Genomic DNA, 16,613 nt, shown 5'->3' on the forward strand with positions numbered 1-16,613 from the left:
AATCGGAAACAGGCTCCAGGCCCTGAGCCATCAGCCCAGAGCCCGACGCGGGGCTCGAACTCACGGACCGCGAGATCGTGACCTGGCTGAAGCCGGACGCTTAACCGACTGTGCCACCCAGGCGCCCCTAAAAAAAATTTAAAGACATGGATTATGACAAAATGCCTGCAAATCACTTATCTGATAAAGTACTTGTATCCAGATTCTTATACATAAAGAATCCTCATAACTCAATAGTAAGGATGCAAAATAATCCGATACATAAATGGGCAAAAGAATTGAACTGATGTCTCACCAAAGAAGAGATATGGGGGTGCCTGGGTGGCTCAGTCGGTTGAGCGTCCCACTTCGGCTCAGGTCATGATCTCACAGCTCGTGGGTTCGAGTGCCAGCCACATCGGGCTCTGTGCTGATGCTTGCTCAGAGCCTGGAGCCTGCTTCGGACTCTCTGTCTCCTTCCCACTTCTCCTTCCCCACTCCCACTCTATCTCTGTCTCTCAAAACTAAATAAATGTAAAACAAAAATTTTTTTAAGAAGAGATATGGATGGGAAGTGAGCACATGAAAAGATGTTCAACATTATGAGTCATTAAGGAAATGAAAATTTAGGCCACAATGAGATACCACCACACATCTATTACAATACATAAAACATATTTTTAAAACTGGCAATAGCAAGGGATGGAAAGGATAAGGAGCAACTAAGACTCTTATTCATTGTTGATGAAAATGCAAAATAGTACAACAACTTTTTTAAGTTTTATTTTTTATTTTGGTGAGGGGGGAGGTGGGAAAGAGAGAATCCCAAGCAGGCTCCGCACTGTCAGTGCAGAGACTGACATGGTGCTCGATCTCCCCAAGCGCGAGATCATGACCTGAGCCGAGATCAAGAGTCAGAAGCTTAACGTATTGAGCTAGCCAGGCACCCCATCAGTTTCTTATAATATTAAACATCCATCTATATATATGGCCCAGAAATCCCACTCCTTCATATTAAATAAAATCAAACTTACATTCACATAAAAACCTGTATGTGAATATTTGTAGTGGCTTTATTCATATTTATCAAAAACTGGAAACAACTAGTGAGTGGATAAACAAACTGCAATACATCAAAAAAAGTGGAAATCAGTCCAATAAAAATTAACAAATGTTTAATAAATACGCTCAACAGCATGAATGCATGTCAACTGCATTATGCCAACTGAAAAAGTCAGACTCAAAGAATTCACTGTCTAATTCCATGTATATCACATTGTGGGGCAAAACTACAGACCTAGAAAAGCGATCAGTGTTTGCCTGGAGCTGGGGCTGTGGGCAGAGACGGAGTACAAAGGGATAGAGAGGAACTGGGGGTGGGAGGGTCAGGGGACTGTTCTATATCTTGGTTATGGTAGTGACTACATGACCATGTTTTTGGCAAAATCTATAGAACTGTAGGCTAAAAAAGGCTAATTGTATTATGGATATATGAAACCTCAATAAATCTGATTAAGAAGAACTGGCAAAAAAAAAAAAAATCTTAAGGAATCCATCCTAAAGAAAAAGGTGAACATGTTCAGCATTATCAATAATAGCAATAAGCTGGAAACAATCTGAAGGTCCCTTAGTAAGAGAGTGGTTGAACAAATTACTTAAAATTAGGTTTGGCTCCGAGTAACAGTAAGAGAATAACAGGACTTTATACAATTAGAAGTTTCTTTCTTTCATGCATAAAACTGCAGAAGTAGAGCATTCAGGGCTATGATGACAGCTTTGCACCAGAACACCAACAGAAACCCAGGTTGTTTTCAGCTTTCCACTCTACCAGAGCCAGAATGTCGCCTTGGCTCATGGTCCAAGGGGAAGCACCAACCATCAGATCCAGCCATCACACCCATGCCAGCAGGATGAAGGAAAACGAGAAGATGGGACAAAGACTTGTGTCAGCTTCCTCTTAATTTTTTTAATGTTTATTTATTTTTGAGAGAGAGACAGACAGACAGACGGACAGAGTGCAAACGGGGGAGGGGCAGAGATAGAGGGAGACACAGAATCCGAAATAGGATCCAGACTCTGAGGTGTCAGCACAGAGCCCGATGTGGGTGTCAAACCCACGGACCATGAGATCATGACCTGAGCAGAAGTTGAACGCTTAACCGACTGAGCTACCCAGGCGCCCCTCAGTTTCTTCTTAAAGTTTCCAGAACGTGCCACATATACTCCTGCTCGTATCCCATTGGCTAGCTTAATCACGTTGTCACAATTAGCTGCAGAGAATGCCTGAAAAAGCAGTCTTTATCGTGGGCAGACATTGCCCAGTTAAAAATTTGGGGGTCAACCGACAGTTTCTACCACATTAGGCACCTACTCATGCTCTAAGGCATATTATGTACAGTGAACAAAGCAAGTTAGAGAACAGTGCATATAACACAGATGATTCACGTGTGGCACTTGTGTATTTACATACTATGCATGTGTGCAAATGAATAGAAAACCAGTTGGAGGGTGCAAACAGCTGGAAGGGTACACTGGGAGAGTAGGGAGGACAAAAACGAGGAGGGACTTTGATATTTTACTCGATATCATTACACACTGCTACATTTGTTTACATCAAGAACGTTTTCATGCAGAACAAAATGGTGGTTGCCGGGGCCTTGAGAGGGGGGAATATGGGATAGGTTGGTAAAAGGGTCCAAACTTCCAGTTAGAAAATGAATAAGTTCTGAGGACTTAACATGTAGCATGGTGACTACAGTTAATTATATTGTATTGCATACTTGAAATTTGCTGAGAGTACATCTTAGGAGTTTTCCCTCTCACACACACAAAGGTAACTTGTGAAGCAGTGGATATGGTAAGTAACTTGACTGTGAGAATCATTTCACGGTGTATCCATGTATCAAATCATGACATTGTACAGTTTAAATATATTACAATTTTCTTTGTCAATTATATCTCAATAAAGCTGGAAAGAATAAATAAAAACTGGGGTGAAAAGAATAGAATGTACAAAGTTGATCAAAATCACTAGGCAAATATCAATTGCATTTCTTTACATAGTAAAATTTATCTAGAAAATGTGATTTCTAAAAGATGTCTTTGGGGCTCAGTTAGTTGAATGTTCAGCTCTTAATTTCAGCTCAGGTCATGATCTCAAGGTTCATGAGTTCAAGTCCCACACTGGGCTCTGTGCTGACAGTGCAGAGTCTGCTTGGGATTCTTTCTCTCCCTCTCCTCCCTGCCCTTCCCATGCTGTCTCTCAAAATAAATAAATAAACATTTTAAAAATAAAAATAAAAGATATCCTCAACAACATTAGATAAATATCTGGAAGTTGTTCTAAAAAATGATATGAAAGCACATATGGAAAAATAACTTTTTACTAATGGACATTGAGGAAGACCTCAGTGAATGGAAAGGATATTCAATTTTCTGGATACACACAATATCATAGGGATGTCAAATTTTCTCAAATAGTTTTAAAGATTTAAGGCACATCTTAAAATCTTATTGTATTTTAAAAGCTGATTTTAAAATTTATATAAGAGGAATTGGGATGAGCACTGGGTGTTGTATGGAAACCAATTTGACAATAAATTATATTTTAAATTTATTTTTTAATGTTTATTTATTTTTGAGACAGAGAGAGACAGAGCATGAACAGGGGAGGGGCAGAGAGAGAGGGAGACACAGAATCTGAAGCAGGCTCCAGGCTCTGAGCTGTCAGCACAGAGCCCGATGTGGGGCTCGAACTCAGACCGTGAGATCATGACCTGAGCCGAAGTCGGAAGCTCAACCGACTGAGTCACCCAGGCGCCCCAACAATAAATTATATTTTTAAAAAGAATGAAAAAAAAAGAGGAGTGGAGAAATAAAAATTGACTTGATGGCAAGGAGTTGGTGGAGTTCTTGCCTTACCAAATATCATGTTATATTATGGAGCAATTGTGACAAAAATGATACGGTTCTGGCACAGATAGAAAATTGGTACCAAATGAATCCTCACCTATATGAGGATTTTCTTAAGGACAGAGGAGGCAGTGAACACTTTCTTTATTGACAATATGGCACTACAGGGAAAGGATGGCACCATTCAGTAAATATGCTCAAAGTATCATTATCCACATTTTTAAAATATTTACTTATTTTTGAGAGAAAGAGAGAGAGGGAGAGAACAAGTGGCAGAGGGGCGGGGGGGGGGAGGTACAGAGGTTCCAAAGCAGATAGCAGAGAGCCCGACGTGGGTCTCAAACTCATGGGGAGATCATGATCTGAACTCAAATCCAATGCCCTACCGACTGAGCCACCCAGGTGCCCCCATGATCCACATTTTTAAAAATGAAATTTGAGGGGCGCCTGGGTGGCGCAGTCGGTTAAGCGTCCGACTTCAGCCAGGTCACCATCTCACGGTCCGTGAGTTCGAGCCCCGCGTCAGGCTCTGGGCTGATGGCTCAGAGCCTGGAGGCTGTTTCCGATTCTGTGTCTCCCTCTCTCTCTGCCCCTCCCCCGTTCATGCTCTGTCTCTCTCTGTCCCAAAAATAAATAAACGTTGAAAAAAAAAATTAAAAAAAAAAGAAATTTGATTCTGTATCAAAGATTCAAAAAAAAAGAATACTAAAAAATTATTCCAAACTACCAAAGCCTTAAATGTGAAAGGCAAAATGATTCAATGTTTAGAAAACAAAATAAGAAAATATTTGTATGAGCTGGGAGAATTAATCATTTCTTAAATAAGATAATAGAATCACAATCCAAAAATAAAGAGTGATAAATTCAACCTGTTTAACAATGAAATGATAATGGATTAATATCCAGAATATATAGCACACTCCTACAACTCAACAACAAAAAAACAATATGACTCTAAAAATGGGCAAAGAACTTGAATAGACATTTCTCCAGAGAAGATATTCAAATGGCCAACAAGCACATGAAAAGATGCTCAACATCACTAATCATTAAGGAAATGCAAATCAAAACCACAAGAAGACACCACCTGATGTGCATTAGGATGGCCACAATAAAGAAAAGAAAAAAAGAAAATAACAAATGTTGGCGATGATGTGCAGAAATTGGAACCCTTGTGCACTATGGATGGGAATGTGAAATAATGCGGCTACTATGGAAAGCAGTATGGCATTTCCTCAAAAAGTTAAAAATAGAATTACCATAAGATCTAGTAGTTCTACTTTCGAGAAGTAGAATTCCCATGGGAAATAAAAGCAGGGACCTGGACAGATATTTGTATAGCCATGTTTATCATAGCTTTAATCACAACAGCCAAAAGGTAAACGCAACTCTAATGTCCATCTACTGATGAATGGATAAACAAAATATAGTATATACATGCAATGGAATATTATTCAGCCTTAAAAAGAAAAGAAATTCTGACACATGCCACAATATGGTTGAAACTTGAGGACATTATGCTAAAGGAAATAAGCCCATCACCAAAAGACAAATAATGTATGATTCTACTTATCCAAAGTGCCCAAAACAGTGACTGGCACATAACAGATGTTTACTACATATTTATTAAATAAACGAATGAATGAATCTGTAACAGCCTCACATAATAAATATTCATAGAAATTGTGCCCACAAGTCAATTTCCAGATGTTTCAAAATTTTCCAAAATATTCAGGGTTTTCAATAAATATGTGGGAATCCACACCCAGTAAATAATTAGTCTACTGATGACTTTCACCTAAGCTAAACCACAGTGAAATAAAAACAGAAGAAACATTTCCTTCTAGGTTTGCTTTAGATTTTTGCAGGGTCAGGAAATACGTTAATGTCCTTCCAAACTCCCGCAACACATAACAGCAATTAGGGGTGTGTTCCTAATTGCCAAAATGGATAAGAGAAGACAACTATCCCCAAACATAAGTGTCAACAGAAGATGACGCACATCAGCCAAAATGGAGGTTCCCATTAGAAACAGTGCCAAGAGGGAGGGAAAACTAATAATGGAAGGACCATTTGAGGGGAATAACACGAGTCTGTGCTCTACTTACGTGGAAAGAACTGTGAAAATAAAGGTAGGAAAGGTCTCAGAAGCATCAATATCTATTAGCATAATAGCCCAAAACCATGACGCCAGATTTTTACTGTGTGATGGACGGACGAGTTTTATCTTCTAAGGATGGAAGTGAAGAGTGACTCACTCACCATTTAAAGATGTAATAAGGAAACTGACATTACTCCACCCAGACCAATTTCTCAGATAACCACCAACCTGAGGGCAACTGCCCTCCTACAGAAAGGAGCCCAGCTAAGTTAGTTACTAATTAGGAAAAATCATCCAATTATGCTAACTTGCTGAGGCTGGCAAGCCATGTTTTACTCTATGTAGGCAGAATTTCGTCCAGAGCACACTTGGGAATTGTCTATAAAAAGGCAAACAGAAGAGTTGAAGAGACGAGGCACTCCATTCTGACTTCCTCCGAGACAGCTGTGCAACGCGCTTGTCCTGACACCATGTCTCTGCGACTTTCCAGCGGGTCCAGGAGGGCCTGCTCCCGTCCTACCGCAGGGTCCCTCAGGCTCTCTGGGGGGGGAGCCGGCTTTGGAGTTGGAAATGCTTGCAGCATGCCCGGAATTGGAAGCAGTTTCTCCTGTGCCTTTGGGGGCAGTTCATCAGGAGGCAACGCAGTGGGAAGCAATCTCTGTGCTGGCTTTACACTGAATGAGGGCGGCCTCCTGTCGGGCAACGAGAAGGTGACCATGCAGAACCTCAACGACCGGCTGGCCTCCTACCTGGAGAATGTACGTGCCCTGGAGGAGGCCAACGCCGACCTGGAGCAGAAGATCAAGGGCTGGTATGAGAAATTTGGGCCTGGTTCCTGCCGTGGTCTTGATCACGACTATAGTAGATACTTCCCAATAGTCGACGATCTTAAAAATCAGGTAAGAAATTACACTTCACAATCATGTTTATTTCTAAACGTTCTTTTCCTTTCTTCACTGAATACTGAAAACACTTATCGTCCCTATGTGTAATTTCTTAAAGGAAATTTCAATTTAGCATTGGAAATAAGCATTGAGTAGATTCAGTTGGTGAAACTCATGATAAAAATGTCACTAACTAGTAACTATATTAATTTTTATTATTTCTATTCCCTACTCTAAAAAAAAAATACTTGTATCTTATTGGCTGTAATAAATTGCCTTTTAAAAGTCAAACCCCCCTTTTCCAGATCATTGCTTCCACCACCAGCAATGCTAATGCTGTTCTGCAGATTGATAATGCCAGGCTGACAGCGGATGATTTCAGACTCAAGTAAGTAGGCTCAGAGAGTGAAAAGGATACATGGTGATTGATGCAAAGCATTAAATTTAACTTATTTTTTGATCCCTCCATTAAATATTACCAACTCTTATTCTAATACTGGTAAAACACTTGGATTTAAGCAGAATATAAAAAAAAATAAACAGAATGTTATTACTTCTTTATACTTGGCTATGAAATATAAAGTATGAACTGCTATAAAAGCAGCATCCCATCCCCTAGTTTCTTTTCTGCCAAAGAAATGCCTCAAATTAGAGAAAATAATAGCTCTTATATATACAATATACTTTGAAAATGTCTCTGTGGCCAAACCTCCCACTTCAAAAGTCCAGACTTCTAGTGTTTGATCACTGATTGGTGACTATTTCTCCCACCATATGACATCCTGGAAAATCATTAATATTCTCTAAGGTATGAAAATGAGCTGGCTCTTCATCAGAGTGTAGAGAGTGATGTCAATGGGCTACGCAGAGTTCTGGATGAAATCACCTTGTGCAGAACAGATCTGGAGATTCAGTATGAAACTCTCAGTGAGGAGATGACTTACCTGAAAAAGAACCATAAAGAGGTAAGAGCTGTCTGCGCACATTTTGCTGCCCCTCTGCAGATACCTTCCATCTGACAGAAAATAATGCGCTTGACTTCTTAAATAAGAAATTGGTACTAAAGACCCGTTGTCAGACAAGCATGAGGCCTGAGTTGTCTTGAGGAATGGCCTGATATTTGTCTAGATTCACCCTTGCTTGCTCTCTCATCAAGTTTCCCATGGAGGGGTGGGGAGGGGGGAAGAATCCTGTTTTCCAGATCAATCAGGGTTACAAGAGTGGTGTTTGGCTAGGTAGTTATAGCTAAGTTAAAAATGATACAGTTAAGAGATTACATCTAATTACATAAACATACTATAAGCATATCCTAAGAAAACTAGATCTAAATTTCTATGTAATAGTGAAAGATTCAAAACACATAAGCATTTACTTTATACACGCAGTAAATATATACATTTAATATTTAATATTAATTCTTTAAAAAAAATTTTTTTTAGTGTTTATTTATTTTTTAGAGAGATAGAGAGACAGAGTGTAAGCGGGGAAGGAGCAGAGAAAGAGGAAGACACAGAATCTAAAGCAGGCTCCAGGCTCTGAGCTGTCAGCACAGAGCCTGACACGGGGCTCAAACTCACTAACTGTGAGATCATGACCTGAGCTGAAGTCGGCTGCTTAACTGACTGAGCCACCCAGGCACCCCTTGACGTATGTTCTTAATAGGTGTATCTATAAAAATAGTGAGACTGAAAATAAATTGTTATATCAAAAATTTTTCTTCCAAATGAAGAGTATACCTCAAAGTGGTCATTGTTGGAAGCTACTCTGAAATCAGATCATACAGCCACTGTTCCTAAGACACAGCTTTGGGATTGCTTTCAGAACCACTGTTTTCTGGGGAAAAAAAAAATCTTTATTCTTTGAAAATGAATTTGATATTTTTAAACAGCCAAAAGGCTTCTACAGTCGAGCCTACTACTTAACACAGGAGATCAAGCTAAAAATGCTACTTGATTAGTCATGAGGCTGTCTTCTAAAAATAACTACTTAAAAAACAACATTTATATGGATATATGGGTTCAACTGTGGGCATAGCCCATGGTTGTTACTGAATACATTTTTGATAAATTAAATACAATTGACTTTTTTAATGCTTCACTCACAGACAAACCCACATGCATCTTTTTTTTTAATGTTTATTTATTTTTGAGAGAGAGAGAGAGAGAGAGAGAGAGCGTGCACAGGTATAGGAAGGGCAGAGAGAGAGGGGGAGACACAGAATCCGAAGCAGGCTCTAGGCTCCAAGCTGTCAGCACAGAGCCTGATGAGGGGCCCGAACTCACAGACCTGAGATCATGACCTGAGCCAAAGTCAGATGCTTAACCAACTGAGCCACCCAGGCACCCCTATTAATTATAAATAGACAAACATTTATAAATATAAATAAATATAAATAAACATAAACACTTATAATTATTTCAATTGTTCAGAATTATTCAGACTCAGCCCCTCAACCCTGTCCATGCTGTGTTCAGGATGTAGCTGAGTCATGAACACATGGAAGCTGCTCTCTAAGTGGAAGGAAGACCAGTCTACCAATGTGGAGACATTTCAGTTGTAAATGGATAGAATAAGAGATGACAGATAATTCATTTTAAAGATCTTAAGGAATTAAGACTTTCTGTGCAACAGAACTAAAACCAACGGAGTTATAAAAGCAGGACTTTGGTTCACCATATGGAAGAGCTCTGGAACAATTTAAAAAATTCTCCCATAAGGAAACAGGCTGCTTCGTGCGACGGGAATACAAAAAGTAGAGAAGGGTCGTTGCTTAGCTGGGGGCGAGGGGCGGAGGGGGGGGGGGGGGATGTACAGCCGAATGTACTCTAAGCATCCTTCCAAAGCTATGCCTCTGGACTGTCTGTGAGATCCCTGCATACCTAAGCAGCACACTTTTTGGCCTCCAGGAAATGCAGGCCCTGCAGTGCGCGGCAGGCGGGAACGTGAACGTGGAGATGAACGCGGCGCCCGGCGTGGACCTCACGGTCCTGCTGAACAACATGCGGGCCGAGTACGAAGACCTGGCCGAGCAGAACCGCAGGGACGCGGAGGCCTGGTTCAACGAGAAGGTGAGTCTTGTCCAGAGACCAATCCCTCCGCATCTTAGTGACAGCCACAAAACTAAGATTTGCTCCCTCATTTATACCTTTTCAGAGCGCTTCGCTGCAACAGCAGATCTCCGAGGACGTCGGGGCCACCACCTCAGCCCGGAATGAACTGACTGAAATGAAACGCAATCTCCAAACACTGGAAATTGAACTTCAGTCTCTCCTAGCCACGGTAGGCAAAGGACGAATTCCCACCGTCTCCTGGGGTATCCTTGTAAATATGCGCCAGTTGGGGGCGCCTGAGTGGATCAGTTCCTTAAGCTGAGTTAAGTTCTGACTTAGGCTCAGGTCATGATCTCCTTGCTTGTTGCTCCTGGATTCCAGGCGTGTTTCTTGTGCTGACAGCTCGGAGCCTGGAGCCTGTTTCAGATTCTGTGTCTCCCTCTCTCCCTGCCCCTGCTCCCCTGCTCATGCTCTCTCTCTTTCAAAAATAAATAAATGTTAAAAAAAAAATTTTGTTTTTAAAATATGCACCTATTGGGGCGCCTGGGTGGCGCAGTCGGTTAAGCGTCCGACTTCAGCCAGGTCACGATCTCGCGGTCCGTGAGTTCGAGCCCCGCGTCAGGCTCTGGGCTGATGGCTCGGAGCCTGGAGCCTGTTTCCGATTCTGTGTCTCCCTCTCTCTCTGCCCCTCCCCCGTTCATGCTCTGTCTCTCTCTGTCCTAAAAATAAATAAAAACGTTGAAAAAAAAATTTTTTTTAAATATGCACCTATTGGTTTCAAGGCCCCTAACCCTTGTGGAAACATATCCGCATACACATTTATGTAACTAACTTAGAACATAAGAAAAGAATAGGATTTTACATAGAACAGCCAAAACAGCCAAATTCATGTCTCCAGTTTATTCAACCAGAGACATGTGCTCCTTTTTAAGAATTTCACAGTCTTAACCATGTGTCAGTGTGAAATTGAACACAATTGTAGACAAAGTTCACAAGAGAAGAAAATCATCTATCAGAGCAAATTTCTGCCTATCTGTATCTGCCTCAGGTTCTTTCTTGTTCCCTGATAGAAACACTCCCTGGAGTGCTCCCTGACCGAGACCGAAGGAAACTACTGCACACAGCTCGCCCAGATCCAGGCTCAGATCGGGGCTCTGGAGGAACAGCTGCACCAGGTCCGAACTGAGACGGAGGGCCAGAAACTGGAGTACGAGCAGCTGCTCGACATCAAGGTCCACCTAGAAAAGGAAATTGAGACCTACTGCCTCCTCATCGGTGGAGATGATGGGTGGGTAAAACAAATTTATAGGGACGATGTCCTGTACTGAAGTCCACTTGAAACTTAGATCCCTGGAAAGTGAATGTAAACTGACATGACTGTATTTATTGTCACAAATGCTAAAGATTAAACAGAATACGGGCCTGCCAACATACAAATTAGCAACATCTGACAAAACCAAAAGATGACAAGCCTGTATTAAAGGTATGACAAAAATATCACCTCTAGATACCAAGGCAGAGTCGTTCCAACTGTGTAACCCACGGCAACTGTTCTCACCAAATAGCTAAAGAAAATGCAAGAGTGAATCTAGAATTAAAGGGGTTCCCTCTGAATCACTCTTTGGTGATGTTTCCAACGATATGTGTTCACAGGGCTTGCAAGTCTGGAGGTTACAAGTCTAAAGATTATGGATCTGGAAACATGGGAAATCAAGTCAGAGGTAATTAAAATGAAATTCTGTGTTTTTTTTTTTAAGTTTGTTTATTTATTGGGAGGGGAGGGAGAGAGAGACAGGGAAACCAAGAATCTCAAGCAGGCTTTGCACTGCCAGCACAGAGCCCCATGCAGGGCTCAAACTCACCAACCGTGAGACCACAACCCAAGCCAGAATCAAGAGTCAGATGCTCAGCCGATTGAGCCACCAGGCACCCCAAAATGGAATTGTGTTTTTATGCTGTCGTATTTCACTTGCGATGTCCAGCTTGGTTGTTTTTATATTCCCAGGGCTTAATGAGAACAGATATGATAAAGATTTGTAGTAGATATCAGCGTGTGCTGGGTGTCTAACTTTAGTGGTATGTGCTAATTTTAAACAGTGGAATATGTCACCATGTTTTTAGCGAACCAAGAAATAAAAATTCACCAAAAGTTTATCTATTTGTGCTTCCTACATAGTCCATGCTATTCAAAAGCCTATTAGTCCTTTAACTGATATAATTTCTTATTCATCTTTTCTTTCAGTTTTTTCATTGTGGTAAAATACACAGAACATAAGCGTTACCATCTTAATGATTTAAAGGGTACAGTGCAGTGGCATTAAGTACATTTATATTGTGGTACAACCATCAACACCATCCATCTGTAGAACTCTTTTCATCCTGTTCTACAAGTATTGAACAATAGCTTCCCATTACCCCCTCCTCCCAGCCCCAGGTAACCAGCCTGCTACTTTCCTTCTCTATACATTTGACTACCCTAAGTCCCTCATACAAGGAAATCATACAATATTTGTCTTTTTGTGATTGACTTCTTTCACTTAGCACAGTATCTTCAAGATTCATCTATGTTGTAGCATGTGTCAGAATTTCCTTCCTTTTGAAGGTTGAATAACATTCCATTGTATGGATATACCATATTTTATGTATCTATTTATTCATCCATTGGTGGACACTTGGGCTGCCTCCACATTTTAGCTATCGTGATCTTATTCATCTTTTATCAACTCTCTAAAATCTCCTTTTAAATTTTAATTTTTAGATCTGGCCAAAGCCATAGTGGTTAAGAAAGTTCTTGAGGAGGTAGACCAACGAAGCAAAATACTTACCACCAGGCTGCACTCCCTGGAAGAGAAATCTCAAAGCAATTGATTCAAGACACAAGAGAGAGAATTTGTCAAATACTCTCTAAGAAGAGAGAGCATTGTGTCTGGAAAAATGAGCAAGCCTAAGAAAAATGCCTGTCCTGTTTTCTTTCTGTTACTGAAATATGAGCACCGTCTGGGCAATCAATAGTGGTATCTCCCCACTCATCTGGAAGAATGTCACATACAAATATGATGACTTGATTGTCCTACAGAAAATGTCAGTTCTTTGTATTCAATAAACCTTCTTCCTTTAGCAAGTTACCACTGGTGGTATTGTCTTATCTTTAAAACGTTCATGTCTGTGGTACACATGTATGAACATCTAACAGCTTTTTTTATTATTTTTTTTACATTTGATTTATTTTTTTGAGAGACAGAGAGACACAGAGCATGAGCGGGGAAGGGGTAGAGAGAGGAAGACACAGAATCCGAAGCAGGCTCTAGGCTCTGAGCTGTCACCACAGAGCCCAACATGGGGCTCGAACTCACAAACCATGAGATCATGACCTGAGCTGAAGTCGGACGCTTAACCGACTGAGCCACCCAGGTGCCCCTAACAGCTTTGGATATACGAAAATTTTAGGGACACCTGGGTGGCTCAGTCAGGTATCTGGCTTCAGCTCAGGTCATGATCTTGCGGCTCATGGGTTCAAGTCCCGCGTCAGGCTCTGTGCTGACAGCTCAGACCCTGGAGTCTGCTTCGGATTCTGTGTCTCCATCTCTCTCTGACCCTCTCCAGCTCACGCTCTGTCTCTCTCTTTCTCTCTCTCAAAACTAAATAAACATTTTTTTTAATTATTAAAAAAAAGAAAAATTTTAAAAATAATTGACAGGTTTCCCCCTAGATTTTCATGAGGCTTTCCCAATAATTCAAATAAGACAAATTCAGGAGGAATAAAAATACTTCCACTTAAATCCCCAATCTGCCATACTGGTGATACAATAACAAGCTTTTTCTCTTTCATAATAGCTACGATGCATACATTTCAGGTTCATCTATAAAATAATAACACTACTTCTCTCAAGGGGTTATTGTAAAGATTAAACAAATGAACTACGGGATCATGCACTTATGGAGTAAGTGCTCAATGAATGCTAACTCATTTTTTAATACTTGATATTTATAATGATGAATTTTCAAATCTCATTTTCTTTTTGAATATGTATTTAAACAATATCCCAAATATAGGGAGGTTAAAGCAAACATCCTGGTTTAGAATCCAAGTTCTATTTATTAATGGAGCCATTCACTTGTATTACAAAGTATGCTTGATGCTTATAACTCTCTTGACCAATGGATCCATTTCCAGTAAAGGGAAATACATCAGATGAACTGAAAACATAATTTCCTCAGGTCAAATATTACCCCTAGATACTTTGGTGACTCTCAGTCTTCTATGGGTGGGCTATCCATGTTGTAATCCATCCATGAAAATTTGATTTCAGGCTTCATCTGAAAATGTTAAGCAGAGAAAATGCTGGAATCCTTTAAGGACACTAGAATTATCCTTGAGTTACTTTTATTGTCTTCTTCTAATGAATCTTAGCCAGAGGCCACTACAGTCAAAATGCCTAACAAGATCCTACATCGGATTATATGAAACAAAATATTATAATCTCGGAGAAAACTCCACTTAGAAAAGAAAGATCTTGCACAATTATCTAAATGCTGAAGGAACTTACACCACCCTTCCCACCTATCATCAAATCCTCCCTCATTATAGTGATGCTGCCAAATGTAAATTCTTTAAAAAAAATTTTTTTTAATGTTTATTTATTTTTGAAGGAGACAGAGCATGAGCAGGGGTGGGACAGAAAGAGACAGAGACACAGCTTCCAAAACAGGCTCCAGTCTCTGAGCTGTCAGTACAGAGTCCGATGCGGGGCTGGAACTCACGAACCACGAGATCATGACCTGAGCCACAGTCGGATACCCAACCGACAGAGCCACCCAGGTGCCCCCAAATGTAAATTCTTATTTGTCAAAATTTATAGCCCTGTACACATCAAAAGGGCAAATTAATATTTCTGTCAATTATACCTAGTGGTGTCCAGGAGCTGTTTCTCTATCTCACAAGAACCAATTCTGTACATCTCTTCCCACCTCTCCATTTAGTGATGTCACCTAGCTTGAAATCAGCCACAGAGAAGGTATTTACACCACAGAAATTGGCTAGCACTGTAAATCAGGACTCATTCCTCCCTGAGAGTTGGTCATTAAGTATTTACCAGCATATCACTGATTGCACCTCAAGAAAAATGACTTCATTTATTTCTTTTGAAATATTTATTTTATTTTGGGGAGAGTGCAAGTGGGGGAAGGGCAGAGAGAGGAGGACAGAGGATCTGAAGTTTGATGCAGAGCTCAAACTCATGAACCACGAGATCACGACCTGAGCCAAAGTTGGACCTCAGCCAACTGAGCCACCCAGGTGCCTCAAGAAAAGACTTAAAAAGCCCCACAATGTTTAATGTTTCAGTATGTGACCTGCATGACCTGGCCTTGCTTATCCTTCCACTCATAACTTCTTCTCTGACCCCACCCTCAGTTCTAACCATATCGCCCTTTGTGTTATTCCTTGAATACAAGTTCATCTGAGCCTTTGTGCTAACTGTTCCCTCTGACGTGCAGTTCCCCTGGACCTCCTTACAGCTGGTTCCTTTGTATCATTCCCATCAGAAGAGCTGTGTCTGACCACTCTGGCAAAAGTTGCTACTATATTAGAACACTCATCACCATACAAAATTATCTTGTTTATTTTCTTTAATGTTTATTTTTTGAAGAGAGAACGTGCAAGTTCATACATGTGTACCACAGACATGAAGGTTTAAAAAAATTTTTTTTAATGTTTTTATTTATTTTTGGAGGAAAGAGAGACAGAGTGTGAGGGTGGGAGGAGAAGAGAGAGAGGGAGAGAGAGAGAATCCCAAGCAGGCTCCACGCTGTTAGCACAGAGCCCAGTGCAGGACTCAATCCCAAGAACCATGAGATCATGACTTGAGCTGAAATCAAGAGTCAGCTGCTTAACTGACTGAGCCATCCAGGCGCCCCAAAAGGATATCTTTAGAAAAGCACACAAGAAAGTTGCAGCACTATAGTAACTATAGTAATGCAGCCAAACTGCACAGAGTGGTGATTGCCCAGGTAATGTAATAAAGCAGTGATTCTCAACTGCACTCAGTGTATGTTCACTCCCCTTTGGAGTAAACCTGAAAACAGCATGCCAGCCACACAGAAATTCTGATATTCACTCTCCTCCCCCATTCTCAGCCGAGATTGTTATCACAAAAGGTTGCCAGTAGGGCTTTGGCAGGTCATGCCCTGCACTTGGGTACCCAACCCACGTTCCTCTCCCCAGGCAGAGTGTCCAAGAGAGAAGGCACCATTTTTCCTTCTGTACAAACTTACAGGAAGGAATATAGCAGTACTGGGACACGTCATTAAAATGCCAGAATATTTCACAGGACTGTTAAGTAGCCACTGCCCAGAGACCCCGTAAATGCCCTCAACCATGGCCCCAGGCCTTTCTCCATGAGTCCTTCCCCACCACCCAGTAACTAAACACCTGATGCAGAGCAGAGGACTCTAGGACCCCACTCCAGACTTGCCGGCTGCCAGTGTTCATTCTGATTCATCAGTGCCTGTGTCATAAGATTGCTAACTATTTTATTTATTGTTTTATTTTTAATATAATTTAGTGTCAAGTTAGCTAACATACAGTGTATACAGTGTGCTCTTGGTTTTGGGGGTAGATTCCCATGATTCATCACTTACATACAGCACCCAGTGCTCATCCCAACAAGTGCCCTCCTCAATTCCCAT

The 16,613-nt window shown here is 40.9% G+C and overlaps 1 protein-coding gene across 2 annotated transcripts; it reads left to right on the forward strand.

The window, feature by feature from the left end:
- Positions 1-6,462: 6,462 nt before the first annotated feature.
- KRT25 (keratin 25) lies at positions 6,463-12,918 on the forward strand. 2 transcript variants are annotated; one of them, XM_047846082.1, is made up of 9 exons: positions 6,463-6,891; positions 7,182-7,264; positions 7,685-7,841; positions 9,783-9,944; positions 10,030-10,155; positions 10,997-11,214; positions 11,442-11,458; positions 11,597-11,647; positions 12,685-12,918. In XM_047846082.1, exons 1-9 carry the CDS (start codon positions 6,463-6,465, stop codon positions 12,792-12,794), a joined length of 1,353 nt encoding a protein of 450 aa, XP_047702038.1. In that variant the 3' UTR covers positions 12,795-12,918. The 2 variants fall into 2 exon arrangements, with proteins under 2 accessions (XP_047702038.1, XP_047702037.1); XM_047846081.1 differs by lacking the exon at positions 11,442-11,458 and having other exon boundaries at positions 11,580-11,647.
- Positions 12,919-16,613: the final 3,695 nt, after the last annotated feature.

The sequence above is a fragment of the Prionailurus viverrinus genome, unplaced genomic scaffold (assembly GCF_022837055.1).
Source record: "Prionailurus viverrinus isolate Anna unplaced genomic scaffold, UM_Priviv_1.0 scaffold_35, whole genome shotgun sequence".
NCBI lineage: Eukaryota > Metazoa > Chordata > Mammalia > Carnivora > Felidae > Prionailurus > Prionailurus viverrinus.